Source organism: Hordeum vulgare, chromosome 5H (genome assembly GCF_904849725.1).
Source record: "Hordeum vulgare subsp. vulgare chromosome 5H, MorexV3_pseudomolecules_assembly, whole genome shotgun sequence".
Taxonomy (NCBI): Eukaryota; Viridiplantae; Streptophyta; class Magnoliopsida; order Poales; family Poaceae; genus Hordeum; species Hordeum vulgare.
Window position 1 is genome coordinate 514070593 of NC_058522.1, and position 17868 is coordinate 514088460.

A 17868-nucleotide genomic window follows, 5' to 3' on the forward strand; every position below is an offset into this window, starting at 1 on the left:
ATCGGTTGAACCTCTATGTCAAGGATTCAGATAAGCTCGTATGATGTTCCCTTTGTCCTTCGGTATGTTACTTACCCGAGATTCGATCGTCGGTATCTCTATACCTAGTTCAATCTCGTTACCAACAAGTCTCTTTACTCGTTCCGTAATACAAGATCCTATTGCTAACTCTTTAGCCACATTGCTTCCAAGGCTTATTGTAATGTTGTATTACCGAGTGGGCCCCGAGATACCTCCACGTCATACGGAGTGACAAATCCCAGTCTTGATTCACGCCAACCCAACAAACACCTTTGGAGATACCTGTAGAGCACTTTTATAGTCACCCACTTATGTTGTGACGTTTGATACACATAAGGTATTCCTCCGGCGTCCGGGAGTTGCATGATCTCATTGTCATAGGAACAGATACATTGACATGCAGAAAACAATAACAATAAACTGACACGATCATATGCTACGTTTATAGTTTGGGTCTTGTCCATCACATCATTCTCCTAATGATGTGATCCCGTTATCAAACGCCATCTCATGTCTATGGCCAGGAAACCTTAACCATCTTTGATCAACGAGCTAGTCAGCTAGAGGCTCACTAGGGACAATGTGTTGTCTATGTATCCATGATGTCAGTTGTGCTTCCCAGGCAACGGCGCCAAGAATAGTCGTGTCGACGGCACCAGGAATCCTTCTGGTGCGGCTACGCCTTAAGGGACTTCCTAGGCAAATATGCAAAGGATTTCCCCCGTGGCCTTGGAGCCTTGCGTTGGTGTTCCCTCGAAGCGGAAAGGGTGATGTAGCACAACGGTGGTAAGTATTTCCCTCAGTTTGAGAACCAAGGTATCAATCCAGTGGAGGAGTATCACAAGATCCTGCACAAACATAAAAGCTTGCTTCCAACGCTATGAAGGGGTTGTCAATCCCTTATAGATTGTTTGCCAAGTGAGAACTGAAAGCAACAAAGTAACAAAGCAAAGTAAAAGCGGAGGTGTAAACGATGGGTGTGAATAGACCCGGGGGTCGTAGTGTTTACTAGTGGCTTCTCTCATGAAAGCAAGTAGACGGTGGGTGAACAAATTACTGTCGAGCAATTGATAGAACCGGGCAAAGTCCTGACGATATCTATGGTAATGATTATATCTATAGGCATCACGTCCAAAACAAGTAGACCGATACTTTCTGCATCTACTACTATTACTCCACACGTCGATCGCTATCCAGCATGCATCTAGTGTATTAAGTCCAAAAAAACAGAGTAACGCCTTAAGCAAGATGGCATGATGTAGATGGACAATCTCATATCAACGACAGAGCCCATCTTGTTACCCTTGATGGCAACTACTTAATGTGTGCCTTGCTGCCCCTACCGTCACTGGGAAAGGTCACCACATGGTAGAACCCAAAACCAAGCACTTCTCCCATTGCAAGAATCATAGATCTAGTTGGCCAAACAAAACCCAAGACTCGGAGAGACTTACAAGGATATCAAATCATGCATATAAGAAATCAGCAAAGACTCAAATGTATATCATAGATAATCTGATCACAAATCCACAATTCATCGGATCTCGACAAACACACCGCCAAAGAATATTACATCAGATAGATCTTTATGAAGATCATGGAGAACTTTGTATTGAAGATCCAAGAGAGAGAAGAAGCCATCTAGCTACTAACTACAGACCCGTAGGTCTGAAGTGAACTATTCACGAGTCATTGGAGGGGCGATGATGATGATGAAGAAGCCCTCCAACTCCAAAGTCCCCTCTGGCAGGGTGCCGGGAAGGGTCTCCAGATGAGATCTCGCGGAAACGGAAGCTTGGGGCGGCAGAAAAGTATTTTCGAGGCTCCCCTCATTTTTTGTTGTATTTTAGGGAATATATGGGTCAAAGATCTAGGTCAGGGGGCAACGAGGGAGGCCACAAGCCCTGACACCGTCGCCTCCCCTGGTGGCGGAGTGGGGGCTTGTGGGCTCCCTGGAGCCCACCTGGCTTGGCCCACACGCCTCCTAATCTTCTTCCGTTCGTGAAAAGTCATTTCAGGGATTTTATTCCGTTTGCACTCCGTTTCAAAATCAGATTTGAAAAGAGACAAAAACACAGAAAAAACAGGAACTGACACTTGACACTGAATTAATAAGTTAGTCCCCAAAAAAATATAAAAGGTACAGAAAACATTTAAAGATGATAAAATAACAACGTGAAACCATCAATAATTATAGATAAAACTTATATGCACGCTAAAAAGGACCGGAGCGAGTATGTGGCCCGGAGGGAGGGGAGGCGTGGCGACGTGTGAGTCGTGGGCACGAGAAAGCGAGAGTCGAGAGGCACGACTCACACGTGCTCCTCTCTGCTCTGCTCACACTCCACAGTCCACACTGCCACCACCACCACCACCACCCGCACCCCACCACCACCACGCCCCTCTGCCGGCCGTGCTCACCGCTCCCCTCCCCTCCCCTCCCCTGTCCTCGCCGCACAACCCATCCTCGCCTCGGGGTCGGGGCCATGGGCGGCGACGCGTGGCCCGCGCGGTGGCCACCTCCGCGCCCGTCGGCCGCGCCGGCGCCGACGACGCTGCCGAGCCAGGTACGCACGCGCGGCCCGGCGCATTCGGGCGGTGGGTGTTCCTCTTTCTCGGGCAAGTAGAGCACGAGTGAGCGCGGCCGACGAGGTGGGGTGGGGTGCACACTGCACAGGGGAGGGGTTTGTGCGTGCTCGCTCGCCAGGGCTTGCTCTTAATTTGGGGACGATCTGCTCTGCTTCTCCCTCATTGTTCCAAGGTAGTAGACGAAGAAGAGATCCTCACATTGCCTTGCCTCCCTTCTGCTGCAGCGCGTTCCGCAGGCGGACCCGCGCCACCGCCTCCGCCCCTTCGCCGCCCCCGCCCCGCAGCCGCCGGAAACCCTCACCGGCGGCCGTCCCGCGGGAGCGGCGGGCGGATTGGGGCCGAGCCCCGCGCAAGCGCCGGACCGGCTTGCGGTCAACGCCGCGTCAAGGCCGGGCCAGTCGCCGCCCGGTCCCGCGGCAGTTCCGGAGCGATTCGCGCTCAACACCGCCGCAATGCCGGACCGGTTGCTGCCGAACCCGTCCCCGTGGAGCCAGCCCGCGAGATCCGGGACGGGCAGCAACCCCCTGCTCGCTCAGACTCCCCCTGGGAGTTACTACAGCTACCCCCATTTGAGCCGCGCGCCGGACCCCAAGTCCCTGCTCCACACCCCCAGCATGAGCAATGCCGCTGCTGGTGCCGTCGATCTTGCTCGCGCTTATACTCCGCTTGGCGCGGAGCTGGCAAAGTACCCGCGGTATGGGTTGTCGGCCGGCGGCGGCGCCGAGCAGTCCTCCTTGGGGGCATTGTTCCTCAACAAGAGCTCCTCTAATGCGCAGGTCAATTTGCCGGGGGAAGGTTCGACTTCTACCATCGACGGTATGGTTCCCTAGTGAGATTGATAGCATCGACCTGATGGGCACAGTTAATGGTTTGGGTGTATGCAGTGAGTCTCACCATTTGTCATGCAGGAATGTCACACGGCGCCATGCAGTTTCAGGATTCAAGTGCAGCGCAAATGATGCAGAGGCTGCCATCCAAACCGACCCCTTGCCATCAGCCCGCGCCTCTCACGGATCGTATCCGTGTCTCCTGCCTGAACGTCGGTGGGTTCACCTTGCAGCATTGCAACCTAGTTTGACTACCGGTTTGTCGTGGGGGAGGTAGTCATTGAATGGCTAGATCATTGTTACAGTAAGCATTTTTTACCCCTTGTATCTGGTATGGCCTCGAATGGAAACACGGCCACTGAACCACGTACGATGAGCAGCGCTTGATCATATCATCTCTGATTGTTGCTTGTGCAGCAAATCATCTGCATTGTGTCAAAAAGTTTAAAAGGTGTCTCTTGATGACTGAATAAAGGTTTCCAAATCATCTAGTATTGAATATGACTCTCAATTAGCAAATCTTTATTTATATACTATGTCCCCACATCGTCATTTGGTTAGTATTAGTTTAGTGCAGATGAGAAAGCTGGGACCGATTGTTAGTAGGATACATAACTCTTTTCAATCTCCTGATCCTGCTGCTTAAAACTATTATGATCACTAAATGTATATTCTTCTTTCAGTAAAGTTCTTCTATTGGCATTTGAACAGGTGGAGAGCTCTTCGTGGGTGATGCTGGGCCTTTTGGAGTTCTTTGCTCATGTCATCAGTTGAGGATGTCTGTAGCTAAGTTCTGTGAGGTACTATAGGACTGTCGCCCTAACTTGTTGTATTTTATTATCCACGTACTCGACTTAACAGAAATTTTACTGTCGATAAAAGTTTCAACTTGCATACATTTGTTGATGTAGCATGCAGGAGGGCCTGCAGAAAAAGCTGGTGAAATTGTCCTCATGGAGAATGGCATGAGTATTGCACATTGGTTCAAATACTGCGTAGGGGTAAGTATTAGATGATTGCATCTAATTGTGACTCAATCTATTATATTTTACTTGGTAACTAATTCCATTTTGGACACCATGAATTACTTGTATAACTTCTGACTTACGATGTATCACATGTGGTATGATTCTATGTCTGACCGCGAGAGGAATTAAATCGAACATGCACTTGGCATAATGATACTTTGATGTGAATTGCAAAATGATTAGATTAGTCAGAGATGATGCATTCTAGCAGCAAGAAATAAGTGTTATTTTTATATATTCCTCACATGTGGGGTCCAACATGTCCTGATAGTTATGTGAAGCCTTTACTTCAAATGAGCGTTAACTGTTTCCCCCTTCTGTTTTCATCTAGGTTGGATCATATGTTACTGACACTAAGTGTGATCGGCCAGAATGGGCGTGTATAGATTCTTCTCCAGAAGGACATAGGCTGAAAAATCTCCTTGCGAGAAACACTAGTATGGAAAAAGTCGGGTTATTCAATGGCTATGGAAAAAGCACAGGACCTATAAACGGAACAGTTTATTCGAATGATCTGCGAAAAAGCACAGGACCTATGAGCGGAACAGTTTATTCCAATGATCTGCACAATAAGGGTAGAGGGAGCACTACCGTTGAGAAGCTAGGGAATAAGAGAGATGAAACATATTACAGGAGTGCTGATGTACACGCATCCTTTGCAAGGAACTTTACTTTACTGCAGAATTCTGAAACAAATCTAGGGCTTGCTAAAGACCATACTGTTAATGCAGCGAACCTAAACCAAATTAGAAGACCAAGTGGAAGCCCATATTTTACAGCAAGCATGGGTGCACATCACAATGGGAATCATTCATCACATAAATATGCAGATCTTGTGGAGAATAACTTTGATGCCTCGTTTTGTCATCCAGCTCCAAGATCTGCGGGAGTTTTTAGCAATGATACTAGGTCAGGCAGATATATTTTTCCCAATAAAATACTCCAAGATAGTTTGAGCAGTGCTTCGAACACCGAATTGAAGCTTGGGCAATCCTCTTATCATCAATCTCTGACTGCCCTATTTCCATCGGCGCAGTCAACATTAATTGATTTTCAGAGACCTCGGTCACATCTGCCATCAGTAACTCAAAGTGAGTTTGTTTTATGCTCTTCTTTCATTATTTTTGCTGTCAATTGTCATTCAAGGTACAAAGTACCTGCAATAACTACTGATCAGCCACCTGCACTTTTGTGTATACTTAGCCATACCAAGGCTTCATTTTAGTGGTGCTGAAGTGCATAAATGGTAGAAACAATAATAAAATTAGTTGATGAACAACAAAAGCAATTTGCTATGATTTAGAACACCACAGCAGAACCATCAAGTTTGATCCTTGTATGTGCACTGCCTGTGAGAGCATCCCCCTTCCCCCACCTGGATATCTAAATAATATCATTACTCTTTGGAGCAGATCATTGTCCAAGGCAAACAGTCAAGGTCAGTAAAAATATAGGGGAACATACTGAACCACCATTTGGTAGAGGAACCAGCGAACAATCTAATGGAGTTGCTAATGCTATCAATCGTTCTGAAGGTGGTAAGGTTACAGATGATGCAGCCAAGAATTCATTTATCTCCATATTTCTTTCGCATCTTGAGAGGAATAGTGAAGCCATTGATGATATTCTCAAGAGTAGCGAGCATAGCCTTCCTAAGGGTCTGGATGGTGCATATAGTTCCTATCTTTCAAAAATTGCAAGTAGACAAGTTGAGCCAAGGGCCAATGAGAATTATTCTAAGTTGGCCTCTACCAGTATTCATACTAATAGGATATCAGATGACAGGGCTCTTTCAGTGGCACTCACTGGATCTTCAGAAGTTGCACCACTTGCAAATAATCAGGACGCTCTAATCCATAGTGACTGCCGGCCACATTTGCTGCATAGGCAAACTAATGCTGGAGGCTCCAAAGTTTGTGGTGATGCATATAGTTCTTATCATTCAAAAATTGCAAATAGACAAGTTGAGCCAAGGACCAATGGTAATCATTCTAATGTAGTCTCTACCAGTATTCATATGGAAAAGGTATCGGATGGCAGGGCACCCAGCAAATATGCTTCAAAAGTTGTACATCTTGCAAATAGCCATGAGCCCATAATCCATAGAGACTGCCAGTCACATTTGCTGCATAGCCAACCTGATGCTGGAAGCTCCAAAATTTGTGCAGGAGTTCCATGTCCTGCAAATTGCAGGAATGGCAATCATGCGGGCGATATATCCCATAAGGTTGCACATTCGGAGACTGCGGCTCCCTATCTACATGATAAAACAGTGAGTTGATCTTGCACTTGCACACATTGACACATCATAAGTAAATAGCAACTGCTAGTGCTACAGTCAAGCACCAACACAATTGTTATATGTTTTAATTTTCTGATGCTCCAACCATTTTACGCAGGCCAAGGGACACAATACTTTTGAGTGTGTAGACGTCCCATGCACACACAGCAGTTCGAGAGTTGCCAAAATCATCTGCCATTGTCGAAATTCCTGCTCTTCATCTAGGGAGTGTCTACCTAGTTTTGGCCAATATGATCAATCAACGTTAGGAAAATCAATACATCGATGCTGTTACAGAGTTCAGGAAGATGTTTCTAGACTTGGTTTTAGAGCTGGTCACCTGTGCCGAACTCAATTCTCGAATGATGGTGCTCCAGTCCATAAACTAGGTGGGTTCTATGTTAGACAATTATTCTTATTGGTTTTTTCTTCTCTTGAATGTTGGCTTGTCTTACTTCAGTGGCATACTTCCTTACTTTTTCAGGGTTGCATGAGCTTTGCACCTGCTCCACTTTCATACCAAGGTCATCACTATGTTCTGGAGATTATATCTTGCAGCCTTCTTGCCATGAGTGCTCTCCTGATAGGTATCATTACAGAAGGTAAGTTAATATTTCTATGCCTTTTGACGAGTCCTGGATGTTGGCATTGCATTATGAACAACTTTTTTCTTCACTACATGTCATTGAAAAACATTTCAGCTCCATCGTAACACTATTTCCTGTTCATGGTGCTGAATATTTTTTCTGAGCAAACTTGAAACTTGGATTAGGTATTAGCCTGATTAATCCCTTCATTGGTTGGCATGCCCTTTCTCTGTCATGTGCCATATATTTCATAACTACAAAAAATGTGCTCTTGCAGTTATGTCGATGCTTGCTTTGACATTCTTTTATTTATTGCAGTTCTACGGGACATGGAACCAACAGCTTGACCAAATGCCCTCCGCTTGATGCACCTAATAAGAAAGAATCTGGTCCATGTTGGGATGGCAGATGCTGCTGCTCTGTAGTCCCAAAATGTTTGACAGGTTGTGGCTTTGCAAAGCACTGCGATGATGGAATTGACCAAAGTGATAGTAGTTTACAAAAGTGCAAGCATGATGTGCAACTGCCTGCTAGATGCTGCACATTAGGAGACAGTGAAAAGTTAAGATGCTCAAGCAATGCTCAAACACCTTTCTTGAAAGCTGTCTCCAATAAAATGACAAACCAGCTTTTCGCTCCTATATCGGAGAGATTGAAGAATGTATCAGAAGAATCTGTGGCAGCCAGCTCGCCTTATATAGCTGTAACAGAGAAAAAAGGCACCTGTAGAGGTTCTGGAGTATGTAAAGAACGACCTAAGTCTGGCTTTTCTTCTGGATCTTCCAGTGCTGTGGTGACAAAGTTTTCAGCACCACCTGAATTTAACAATACACCCCCGAGTGTGGATAAATATGGTGTTGAACGCAACAAACTGATGATTGATGAAGGATCAAGAACTGAGAAATGTTCGTCTTCAAGCTATGTGCCTATCAGTACAGGATGTGAAAAGTCCCTAAATGGTTCCTCTACATTTCACTTGGACACATCTAAAGTAAAGAGGAAATATTATCAGATTTCTGACGGAAGTACACTCAAACATAATGGCAAGCAACCACATTCTGAAACACAAATAAAATCAAGAAGATTGAGTTGCTCTGAGGAACATTCAGAATCAGATGACTGCACTAGGAAAAATACTTTGCAGTCATCCGAAAATGGAGAACCTCAACCACAGAATGAGGATAGTTCGTATTCTTGCACTGTGTCAAAAATTAAACGGAAACATACTACCGTGCAACGAAATAAGCCAGTGAAACGGCCTCACATCCATCAAGAGATTTTGGAAGGTGACGAGCAGTCAGATGATGAGGGCATCATGGTTGGAGAATCAAATTCCTCTGATGAAAAAAAGCAAGTAGAGGATATGGGCACTCTGATTAGGGCAAAACATCAACAGGAAGGGCGCCGGATGTTTGTTCGAAAACCGCCTAAATATGTTTCTCTCAACTGCATTTTAAATGAACCTAACAGTGAAAATGTTTGTAGCGAGGTTCCCCTTCTCCATTCTAGCTTAATTGCTACAGGGATAACAGATGATAATCGAAAATCTCCTAAAATTGCTCCACTTAGTCTGGTTCTTAAAAAGGCGAAGAGATGCAATGCTGTCAAAACCCCCGGCAACACAGAAAACATCCACTCTTGTGAGGAAAAGAGTGCAGTTCGTCCTGTAGGTAAATATTCTTTTGGTAATCGAGATTACAGTTCAAAAGCTGAAGATGGAATTCATAGTTCCAAAAAGAGTAGGTATTCACCTAATGCCTTGAGGTTGAGACCGCACATTGAGCCTGACTGCAAAAGACCCTGCATCGGTATATTTCTGGAAATATCTCAATTAGTAGTAAGGCAGTGATTTCTTCATAAAATCGGAAATATGAAAACACCTTTCATTTCAGATCTTGGGGAAGGCGAGCCAATTGGCCCAACAGATGTGGAGACAAGCCAACTTTTGGTGCAAACATCAAGAACAGGTAGAACTTGGTTATAATATTGATGGTTTTTGCCCATATACCCTGTGTCTGGCTTTTTTTAGTACATGTTTGAAAATGTGATGACACAAAGCAAGATATTTATTACTATCAACATGAGCAACGGCTCAGTTTCTTAAGTTCCACATGGGATGCTAAATGAGTCTTGTTTTTCTAACATTTTGGACCAACTATCTGCAGGATTTAAGAATCGAAAATCAAGTTTATCTCTTAATAGGATTAGGAGGTGTGAGGAATCTGCAAATGGATCAGCACGTGGTCCTTGTGGCGATAAACAGAATGTGGTTCAAGCCTTGAATGTTGGAAGGTTGTATTTCCAGTAGTTGTGGTTTTTAGTTTTTCACAAAAATTGGCTGATACTATATGTTATTAATGTATCATGGTACGCTACTTTACTGGCTGATCTAACAAACTTCCACTTAATATCTTGTACAATGCACAGATACAAAGAAAGGCTTAGCTTAGCTGATTCATGTTGTGTTTGTCGAATTCCATACCTGGAGCCTTGCAATCAATTGATGGAGTGCAGCAAATGCTTTGTCAAAGTCAGTCATTCTATTTCTTACCTGTACCTACTACTAATGCATATTTACATAGGTGCTATGCATCTCATGTAGGCGCACCAAGCTTGCTATGGTGTTCTAAAAGTTCCAAGAGGCCAATGGTTCTGTAGACCCTGCAAGACCAAGGCCAATGCCCAGGACACTGTAAGCAAATTCGTTCTCATTTTTTTCTAGCTGTCTATTTAGTATATCCATGCCTTATGTTATCTGTGCAAGTATCGTTGTAGTAGTTAAGTATTGTGAATTCTCGTATATGCAAATTACAGGTGGGGCTTTGCTAGTTCATATTCTCATCACTAATTAAGCACTCCAGGTTATTTATTGATTATACTATCTAATGATGTTAAATCATCGCTCGTTAGAAGTGGTCTTATCTGATCGTCCTTATGCAATGTAACCATGAACGGCTGATTTAGCTTGTCAAGGATGATGCACATATTTTGGGAGGGTAGGGTGACCTTTCTTGCACTAAAAGGATCATACAATATGGAGCATCTAGACAGTAGAAATCTGAGGTCTATTAGTAAGCCCCATTTTGTTTGCACATACCTTCTTAGTTTGATTGCATCAGAAAGAGGAACCTGTATTATGCATGGATCCCATACCTAAGGATATTTGTCATTCCCCCGCTAAAGGCATTTACATTACATCAGTTGTGCACTTGTGGTTCTGCTAAGGGGTAAACAAGCCTTGCTGGTCTAACTAAATGACACCCCGCGCGTTGCGACGGGAACATGTGGGAATTGGTTGCGATATACTCCCTCCGTTCCTAAATATAAGACCTTTTAAAGATTGCACTACAGACTACATACAAAGCAAAATGGGCGAATCTACATTCTAAAAGATGTCTATATACATCCGTATGTAGTCCATAGTGTAATCTCTAAAAGGTCTTATATTTAGGAACGAAGGGATTATTATTTTGATGGTATTTGGTTGTTTTGAATTTGAATATGAGACTAAAGATTAAAATACATATAATTGTTTGTATTTGATTGTATAAAATTATAAAATTATTGGAGTTGACAAAGTGGAATGTGTGCATGTTCATGCAAACCATTTTCATGCATGCATGTTAAAAGAAATAAATGTAGTAGAGTTATTGAGGTGGTATGTGTGATGATGTGGCATGTGTGCATGTTGAGATAAATAATGTAGCGGGGATCAACTTCTTAGGTATATAGGATATCTGGACCTGACCACATTAACATAAACCATCAGATGATAATCCTTGCAATTATCTGCTAGTAGTATGTTACTGGAAACGACGTCTAGCTGTTGTAGTACCTCCTATAGAACTATCTGTTCATGGTGGTGTTTAACGACCTTAATTTCTTCCAATTTTAATCCTGTTGAGTATTGTTGTGATTATTTCTGTTGCATAAGAAGTGCTGCTTACTGGTCTCCATTGCATTTTTTTTCTTTCAGGTTTGTGTTTTATGTGGCTATGGAGGTGGAGCCATGACAAGGGCATTGAACGCCCAAAAAATCCTGACAAGTTTGCGAAAAGGTCTGAGAGTTATATCACGGGCAGATAAACATGTCAAACATGATCCATCTTATGCATCAAGATCAACGAGTTTGGAAAGCATATCTAGAGTAGATAAACAGAGGTCAGTAGACAATCCACATGAGGAGAACACCGTCAGCAGCTCATGGACTGCAAACCACAGTTCAAGTCTACTCGTTCCACAAACGTCGCGGTGGGTCCATGTGGTCTGTGGTCTGTGGACACCCGGTACAAAATGCCCAAATCCCACCACAATGAGTGCCTTCGATCTATCGGGTGCTTTGGCTGCCAAGAGTGATTATGTGAGTTCTCTGTCTTAAGCTATCGGACACATGGTAGTACTTCTCACGATAGATTTTGTAGCCTCCAATGAACTTTTTCCTTGTCCTGATTGTTTGCATTTTCCTTTGTCATCAGGCATGCTCGATGTGTGACAGAGCTGGGGGTTCATTCATGATGTGCCGAGATGTGAATTGCTCAGTGACCTTCCATGCTTGGTGTGCCCACCAGAGGGTAAGCCTTTTTTATTAAGGGCAGCCACACCACATGTTCTCAACAGATCGACTTGCTGCATGCATGCTCATCTAATCTTCATGCATATTCTTATGATGTTTCTTTTTCTCTATAAAAAATAATATAATATGTTATTGAGGGAAAAAACTAACTTCTTAAAAGAATCCAGAGAAGTACAGTCGTATAATAGACTGAGGAGTACTGTATCCGGTTCATTTTTGCATGGTTGCATATGTTAATGTTGCTACCGGAATAGGTATCCAGATCATGACTGTCTTGAAGGTCGAATGTTTGGCAGGTCATCTAGAAAAGATTTTGAGATATTCTTTCAGCTGTATTTTAATCGAAGCCACAAAGTTTCAGACTTTTTATTATTTTATTTGCTATGTTTTCGATCGTGGGTGCAATGTCCCTGGAAATGGAAATACCACTCTCTGGAAAAGTAGTGGCTACACCCAAGTACATTCCACCCACGACGAACAGTAAAATCAAAACAAATAGAAAAAAAAGAATCTGAAACTTTGTGGCATTGATTATGAACAAATGTTTTAGGTGCTTGCCAAGGTTGGTGGCCAAATAACATCAAATGATCTCCATACAAATGAAATACAAATCCTGCTCAAACAGTGCACGTACGTTTGAGCACAATTTTTTTTACAGAGCTCCTCGGATGTCATTTGACCACCAAATTTTGCAAGCACCTAAAACGTTTGGTCATAATCGAAGTCACAAAGTTTCAGATTTTTTTGATTTTATTTGGTATGTTTTCGGTCGTGGTTGCAATGTCCCTGGGAGTAGAAAAACCACTCTCTCAAAGGAAAAAGCAAACGTTTATGTCTGGCTTCATAGTTTTCTGTGGCAGACCGAGGAAATGTTAATGTTAAATGATGCTTCAGGTGGATGTGTTCTTTTCTTTGTTATTCGTAGCACTGACCTGATGGATTGGTTATGTCAAATTATGCACCAGTGAAGATGTTCTGGGTATAGGCTTCTCTGAATTCTTCTTCGCTTAGTAAATTGGAATGCACAATAGCCACTTCTCATCATGTTATGCATACGCTGGAATACTATAATATGTGAACATTTTTTTTGAGAGAACTGTAATATGTTAACTTGTCAAGCTTATTTGCAAACTTACTGTACTAGTGATAGTTTTCCAGTTTAAGAAGGGATGTTTTGCACCAGATAATTTTCCATGCAGCGTTTCTTAAATAAAATGATACAAGTCAGGCTCTGTGTCATTTTCTTTTCTTTCTCATGGAACTCTGTTTCATTTTAATGTTCGCGAAAATTGCAGTTAACTTCCTTTTTGGGGCGGGTACATGTGATGTTGATTACACAGAAGATAAACCTAATGCATGGAAATGTGTTGATTTGATAGACAAGTCAATAGACGGATAACATTATGATAATCACATTTTGACCATTGCCTTGCTGGAGTGTACTTAAAGTTAATTGTTGCTTGTGGCATCTCAACAGGGTCTGTTGCAAAGTGATCCAGAAGGCGAGCATAATGAATATATTGGTTTTTATGGGAGATGCCTGAATCATGCTACTAACCGTGTTAATCCTGAGAAGGAATGCTTGAGAAGCAATGAATGGACATGTGCACGTACAGAGGTAATTTGGTTGATCTCCATTTCCTAAAAATCAGAACCCATATAACTATTAAAAAAAAATCATATAACTAATTTTACTCCTGTGGAACAGGGTTTTAAAGGACGAAGGGGTGAAGGTTCTTCTGGTTCTAATTACAAGAAACCTCAAGTGAAGAGTAGTGAGTGCAGTGTTTCCCAAGAACAGATAAATGCTTGGCTACGGATAAATGGATCAAAGCCTTGCATAAGAAGACAGGTAGCTTCTTCTAGTCATCTTGTACTGCATTGCAGCTGGTTATCTTCAATACTGCATATTGTCGCGTATGCTATGGAGACGTCAAAGTTTGCTGCATATTACAGTGTCAGCTGGTATGACAAATCCGTTTACTGATTTACGTATGTCTTTGTTTCCATTTATAATAAGCAGTCCAAAGGATGGAAGCATTTGGTAGTGTATAAATCTGGCATACATGGACTTGGCCTCTACACATCAGAGTTTATACCGCGTGGCTCCATGGTACCTCTATCACTATTATCTTTGGTCTACCCTTTCAATGTAAAATATCCGGATTTAATACTTTAGCAAATAAAGGCATTTCATAAATCTGTATCGAAATATCTCAGGTAATAGAGTATGTCGGTGAAATCGTCGGGCAGCGCGTTGCCGACAAAAGAGAGATCGATTACCACTCTGGGAAACGTCAACAGTACAAGAGCGTCTGCTATTTCTTCAAGATAGACAAGGAGCATATCATCGACGCCACCCGCAAGGGTGGCATTGCAAGATTCATCAACCACTCATGCATGGTAGTAAGCTTTGCCTGTCCATGTATATCCTGATTCAATCACCACGAGTATTTCTGACACGTGCTTCTTTTGATGTTTTTTCGGACCAGCCAAACTGCGTCGCGAAAATAATCTCAGTCAAGAACGAGAAGAAGGTACACATGTATTTAGTTTCCTTGCAAAGGCTACATTCTCCAATGTTGATCTTAGACCAAAGCTCCTGCTCATTATAGAATGGATTATTACACATTCTTATGAGCACCAATTATTATGAGCTAAAATGAGCATTTTTCTAACCATACAGGTAGTGTTCTTCTCGGAGCGCCACATAGATCCAGGGGAGGAAATCACGTATGATTATCACTTCAACCAAGAGGATGAAGGCGAAAGGATCCCTTGCTTCTGTAGATCATTTAGCTGCAGGCGGTATCTCAATTAACTAGTTGGCTGATGTGCGTCTGTGCCGTCTATTTAGTTTAGTGTATATAAAAGAACTCTGGAGTTGTATTTTGAACATGATCCATCATCTAGGTATCTTCTATTCCACGAGAATATGTGTGTCTGTGCCGTCTATTTTAGTGTATGTAAAAGACTTGGACTTGTATTTTGAACATGTGATTCATGATTTAGGGAACTTCTATTCCACGAGGATTGTACTAAAAACATTGCCCCCTCCCTTTCTAAATATAAGAAGTTTTGGCAGTTCAATTTAAACTGCCAAAACGTCTTACAATTAGAAACAGAGGTAGTATTAGTTACACTGTTTCCATAGTTTTGGGAACAATTCATGCATTCTAATGATCCTGAAGCTATTATCAGTGCCAATTGATTGACCATCAATAATGTTTTTTTAACCAAATACAATTTGTTACATCTTTGAAAGCAATTTTATTTTTTGGTGATTTCTAGTTCAGAAGGCTCGAGTTACATGCACCCTGCTTTGGCTCTAGGCTAGAATGTCATCTGTCAAAACTCTCTTGAACTTTCACACCCTTCTTTGCCTTCTCTTTCACACCCTATTCCCACATGAACGAATGAAGTAGGCATATTTGAGGAATTCACATTGGCCTGGTGGAAAACCCTACGTTTGTACGTCCAAGCAACATTTCCAAGGCTTACGCTCACGCCCTTGATTTTCACCAAAAACGGTTCCCACTTACTACTACTCCCTCCATTTCTAAGTATAATTCTTTATAGATATTTCAATGGGAGAAAAGACGATTGGTGACCGAGCTCACTGGAGCTTGAAATTTTTGAAGAATTCAAAATTCAATTTTTTGGGTTAAAAAAACTGAAAATAATTGTGCAAGTAAATAGGGATGCTATGTGTATGTGTGTAAATTTTTAGGATGAAATATCTAAAAATAGACCTGTTAAAAAAGACAAATTCATGGCCTGGAAGGATGAATAGTATTGTGTCTTAAAAAACATCAGATTTGTCTTTTTTACACATGCCACATTTAAACGCATTTTCCCCTGAAAATTTAAACACATATGGGTTATGCCTTCATCTATCTTTGTAGTTTTTTCAGATTTTTCGAAATGTAGAAATATAAATTTCCATGAATTTTGAATTTTGCTTTTGGAGGCTTCCATGGAGCTCGGCCTGCAAAAACAATATCCGTTTCAATGGGGACTACATACAGAACAAAACAAATGGACTCTTGGAGACTAACAAAATGAATGGATCTACAATCTAAAATATGACTATATACATTTATATGTAATTTTTATTGAAATCCCTAGAAAGACTTACATTTAGGAACGGAGGGAGTAGTAAATTAGAATATACGGAGTATATTTTTTTAGAAAATGTACGATTTTTAGTTTCTTTAATTTTTTTGAAAATTTTATTTAGCTTTTTTTTAGACAAAGCAGTTCATTCGGCTAAGATTGGATGAGTCATGGACAGGAAAAGAAACCATACTGCATGGGCTAGGCAAGAATGCTGGGTAGGGCTAGCTTGGGCTTGAAACCCAAACATACCCTCGCCCATTGGGCCTTCCTTGGCTCTCTTCCCTCTCGCTAGTAGCAGTACATCTTTTTCTCCAAGTCAGTAGGAGGTCCGTGCGGGAGAGCGGCACGGCGGCGGAGAAACCTCGGCGACCTGACCTGACCTGACGACGGCGCAGGTAACCTTCGCCCCGCTCGCATCTTCTCCCACTAGCCCGCGCTCCCTCCCCCTCCCCCTCCCCCTCCCTCTCCTCCGTGGCGCCTCCCTCGCCACTCTCCTCCGACCCACCCTAGAACACCAAGGGCTAAAATCCAAATCATTTCCCTCCCATCATCGCAGGTCGACCCCGGTTCGGCGTGGTGAATCTGCAGCGGCGGCCGGATCAAGGAAAGGTAACAGAAATGTCGTCCATGTGTCGTCATTTCCCGCGACCAGATCCGCCCCTGCCCCGGGCGCACACAACCTGTTCGACGCATTGCCCGTCTCAGCATACAAGTCGTCTCACCAAACGGCAGCGCAGAGATTGAGAGATAGACGAGCGCACGCCCCTGTTTTTAGTCTGATGACGTGTTTGTTCCTTAGACGACGCCGCGCCCGCCGTCCTACCGCCGTGATCGCCAACAGATTCAGTGCATCGTTGCGTAGCATATATACCTACCTAGTACTCTGTTTCTTTGAAAGGACAAGGAAAATTTTCGCGGTTCACGGTTATTGAAGGAACTCGGCTTCTCCTAGATCAGGTGGTGCCACACTGTTTCTTGGAAAGAAAATTTCGCACTTCACGGTTGTTGGAGGAACTCTGTTGTTCCTACGCTACAATAGCAAGTAAAACATCACCATATGCTATGCTCGGTTCAGATGGTTCTCTTGCATTGCCTGTTTGCCCATGCGTTATTGTACTGCTCCGTGGGCAATTGTTGTAGACTTACAGTACTGTCTGTGAGTAGCCAGACTTTGCCATTTTGCGTAGAAATTCACACTTGCAAGTTACATGACAGGATGGGTCGGAAAGCTGGGTTGTACATAAACCCGAAGAAGTTTGGCGGCGTCGTTAAGCCGTGCATGCTGGAGATGACGGCCTTCCTCAACTGCCTCGCCTTGAACAAGCAGATCGATGAGAAGTGCACGAGGCAGAAGGAGCTCTTGATCACCTGTACCCAGGCTCAGGTCACGATCCACTCTTCTTAATTCTCTGAATGTTTTGTTTTTATTTCAAAGCATTATTAACCCATCCATTCTTCCCTTCTTCTAACGCTACTCGTCGCTCGATTGCAGAAGGGGAGGCCAAAGAACGCTGCCAAGACCATCAACTACCATCTTCAGAGGCTCGGGCGCGACAAGTTCCACTAGTTGGAGCGGAAACTCTTTCCCCATTTTTATTGCCCTGATGTCTCGATACCAATAATTTCTTCCAAGTAGCTTTTGCTAAATGAGCAGTAATCTTTAGACAATGGTCAAGTTTGAATCAATTTTGGATGTCACTATGTCAGACTTGTAAGGCATCAGCACAATATCAGTATGGTTTTCTTCTTATTATATAATACTCACTGCACTACTTTTTTGTTTTTGAGTTGAGACGAAACAGATTGATTGATTACAAAGCATCAGGATCAGAGAGTGCGGTAC

At 42.9% G+C, this 17868-nt stretch overlaps 1 protein-coding gene across 4 annotated transcripts; it reads left to right on the top strand.

The window, feature by feature from the left end:
• Positions 1 to 2962: 2962 nt before the first annotated feature.
• On the top strand, positions 2963 to 17797 carry LOC123451943. 4 transcript variants are annotated; one of them, XM_045128512.1, is made up of 22 exons: positions 2966 to 3426; positions 3519 to 3653; positions 4149 to 4237; positions 4349 to 4438; positions 4797 to 5556; positions 5878 to 6737; positions 7231 to 7348; positions 7777 to 9141; positions 9226 to 9300; positions 9499 to 9625; positions 9761 to 9863; positions 9936 to 10025; positions 11310 to 11693; positions 11809 to 11904; positions 13384 to 13524; positions 13615 to 13758; positions 13930 to 14019; positions 14127 to 14309; positions 14399 to 14443; positions 14593 to 14714; positions 17241 to 17409; positions 17518 to 17797. In XM_045128512.1, the coding sequence occupies exons 1-22, from the start codon at positions 3063 to 3065 to the stop codon at positions 17590 to 17592; spliced, it is 5625 nt and encodes a 1874-aa protein (XP_044984447.1). In that variant the 5' UTR covers positions 2966 to 3062; the 3' UTR covers positions 17593 to 17797. The 4 variants fall into 4 exon arrangements, with proteins under 4 accessions (XP_044984443.1, XP_044984447.1, XP_044984445.1 ...); XM_045128508.1 differs by lacking the exons at positions 17241 to 17409; positions 17518 to 17797 and adding an exon at positions 6865 to 7135 and having other exon boundaries at positions 2963 to 3426; positions 7652 to 9141; positions 14593 to 14936; XM_045128510.1 differs by lacking the exons at positions 2966 to 3426; positions 3519 to 3653; positions 4149 to 4237; ... (15 more) ...; positions 14399 to 14443; positions 14593 to 14714 and adding exons at positions 16312 to 16420; positions 16582 to 16634.
• Positions 17798 to 17868: the final 71 nt, after the last annotated feature.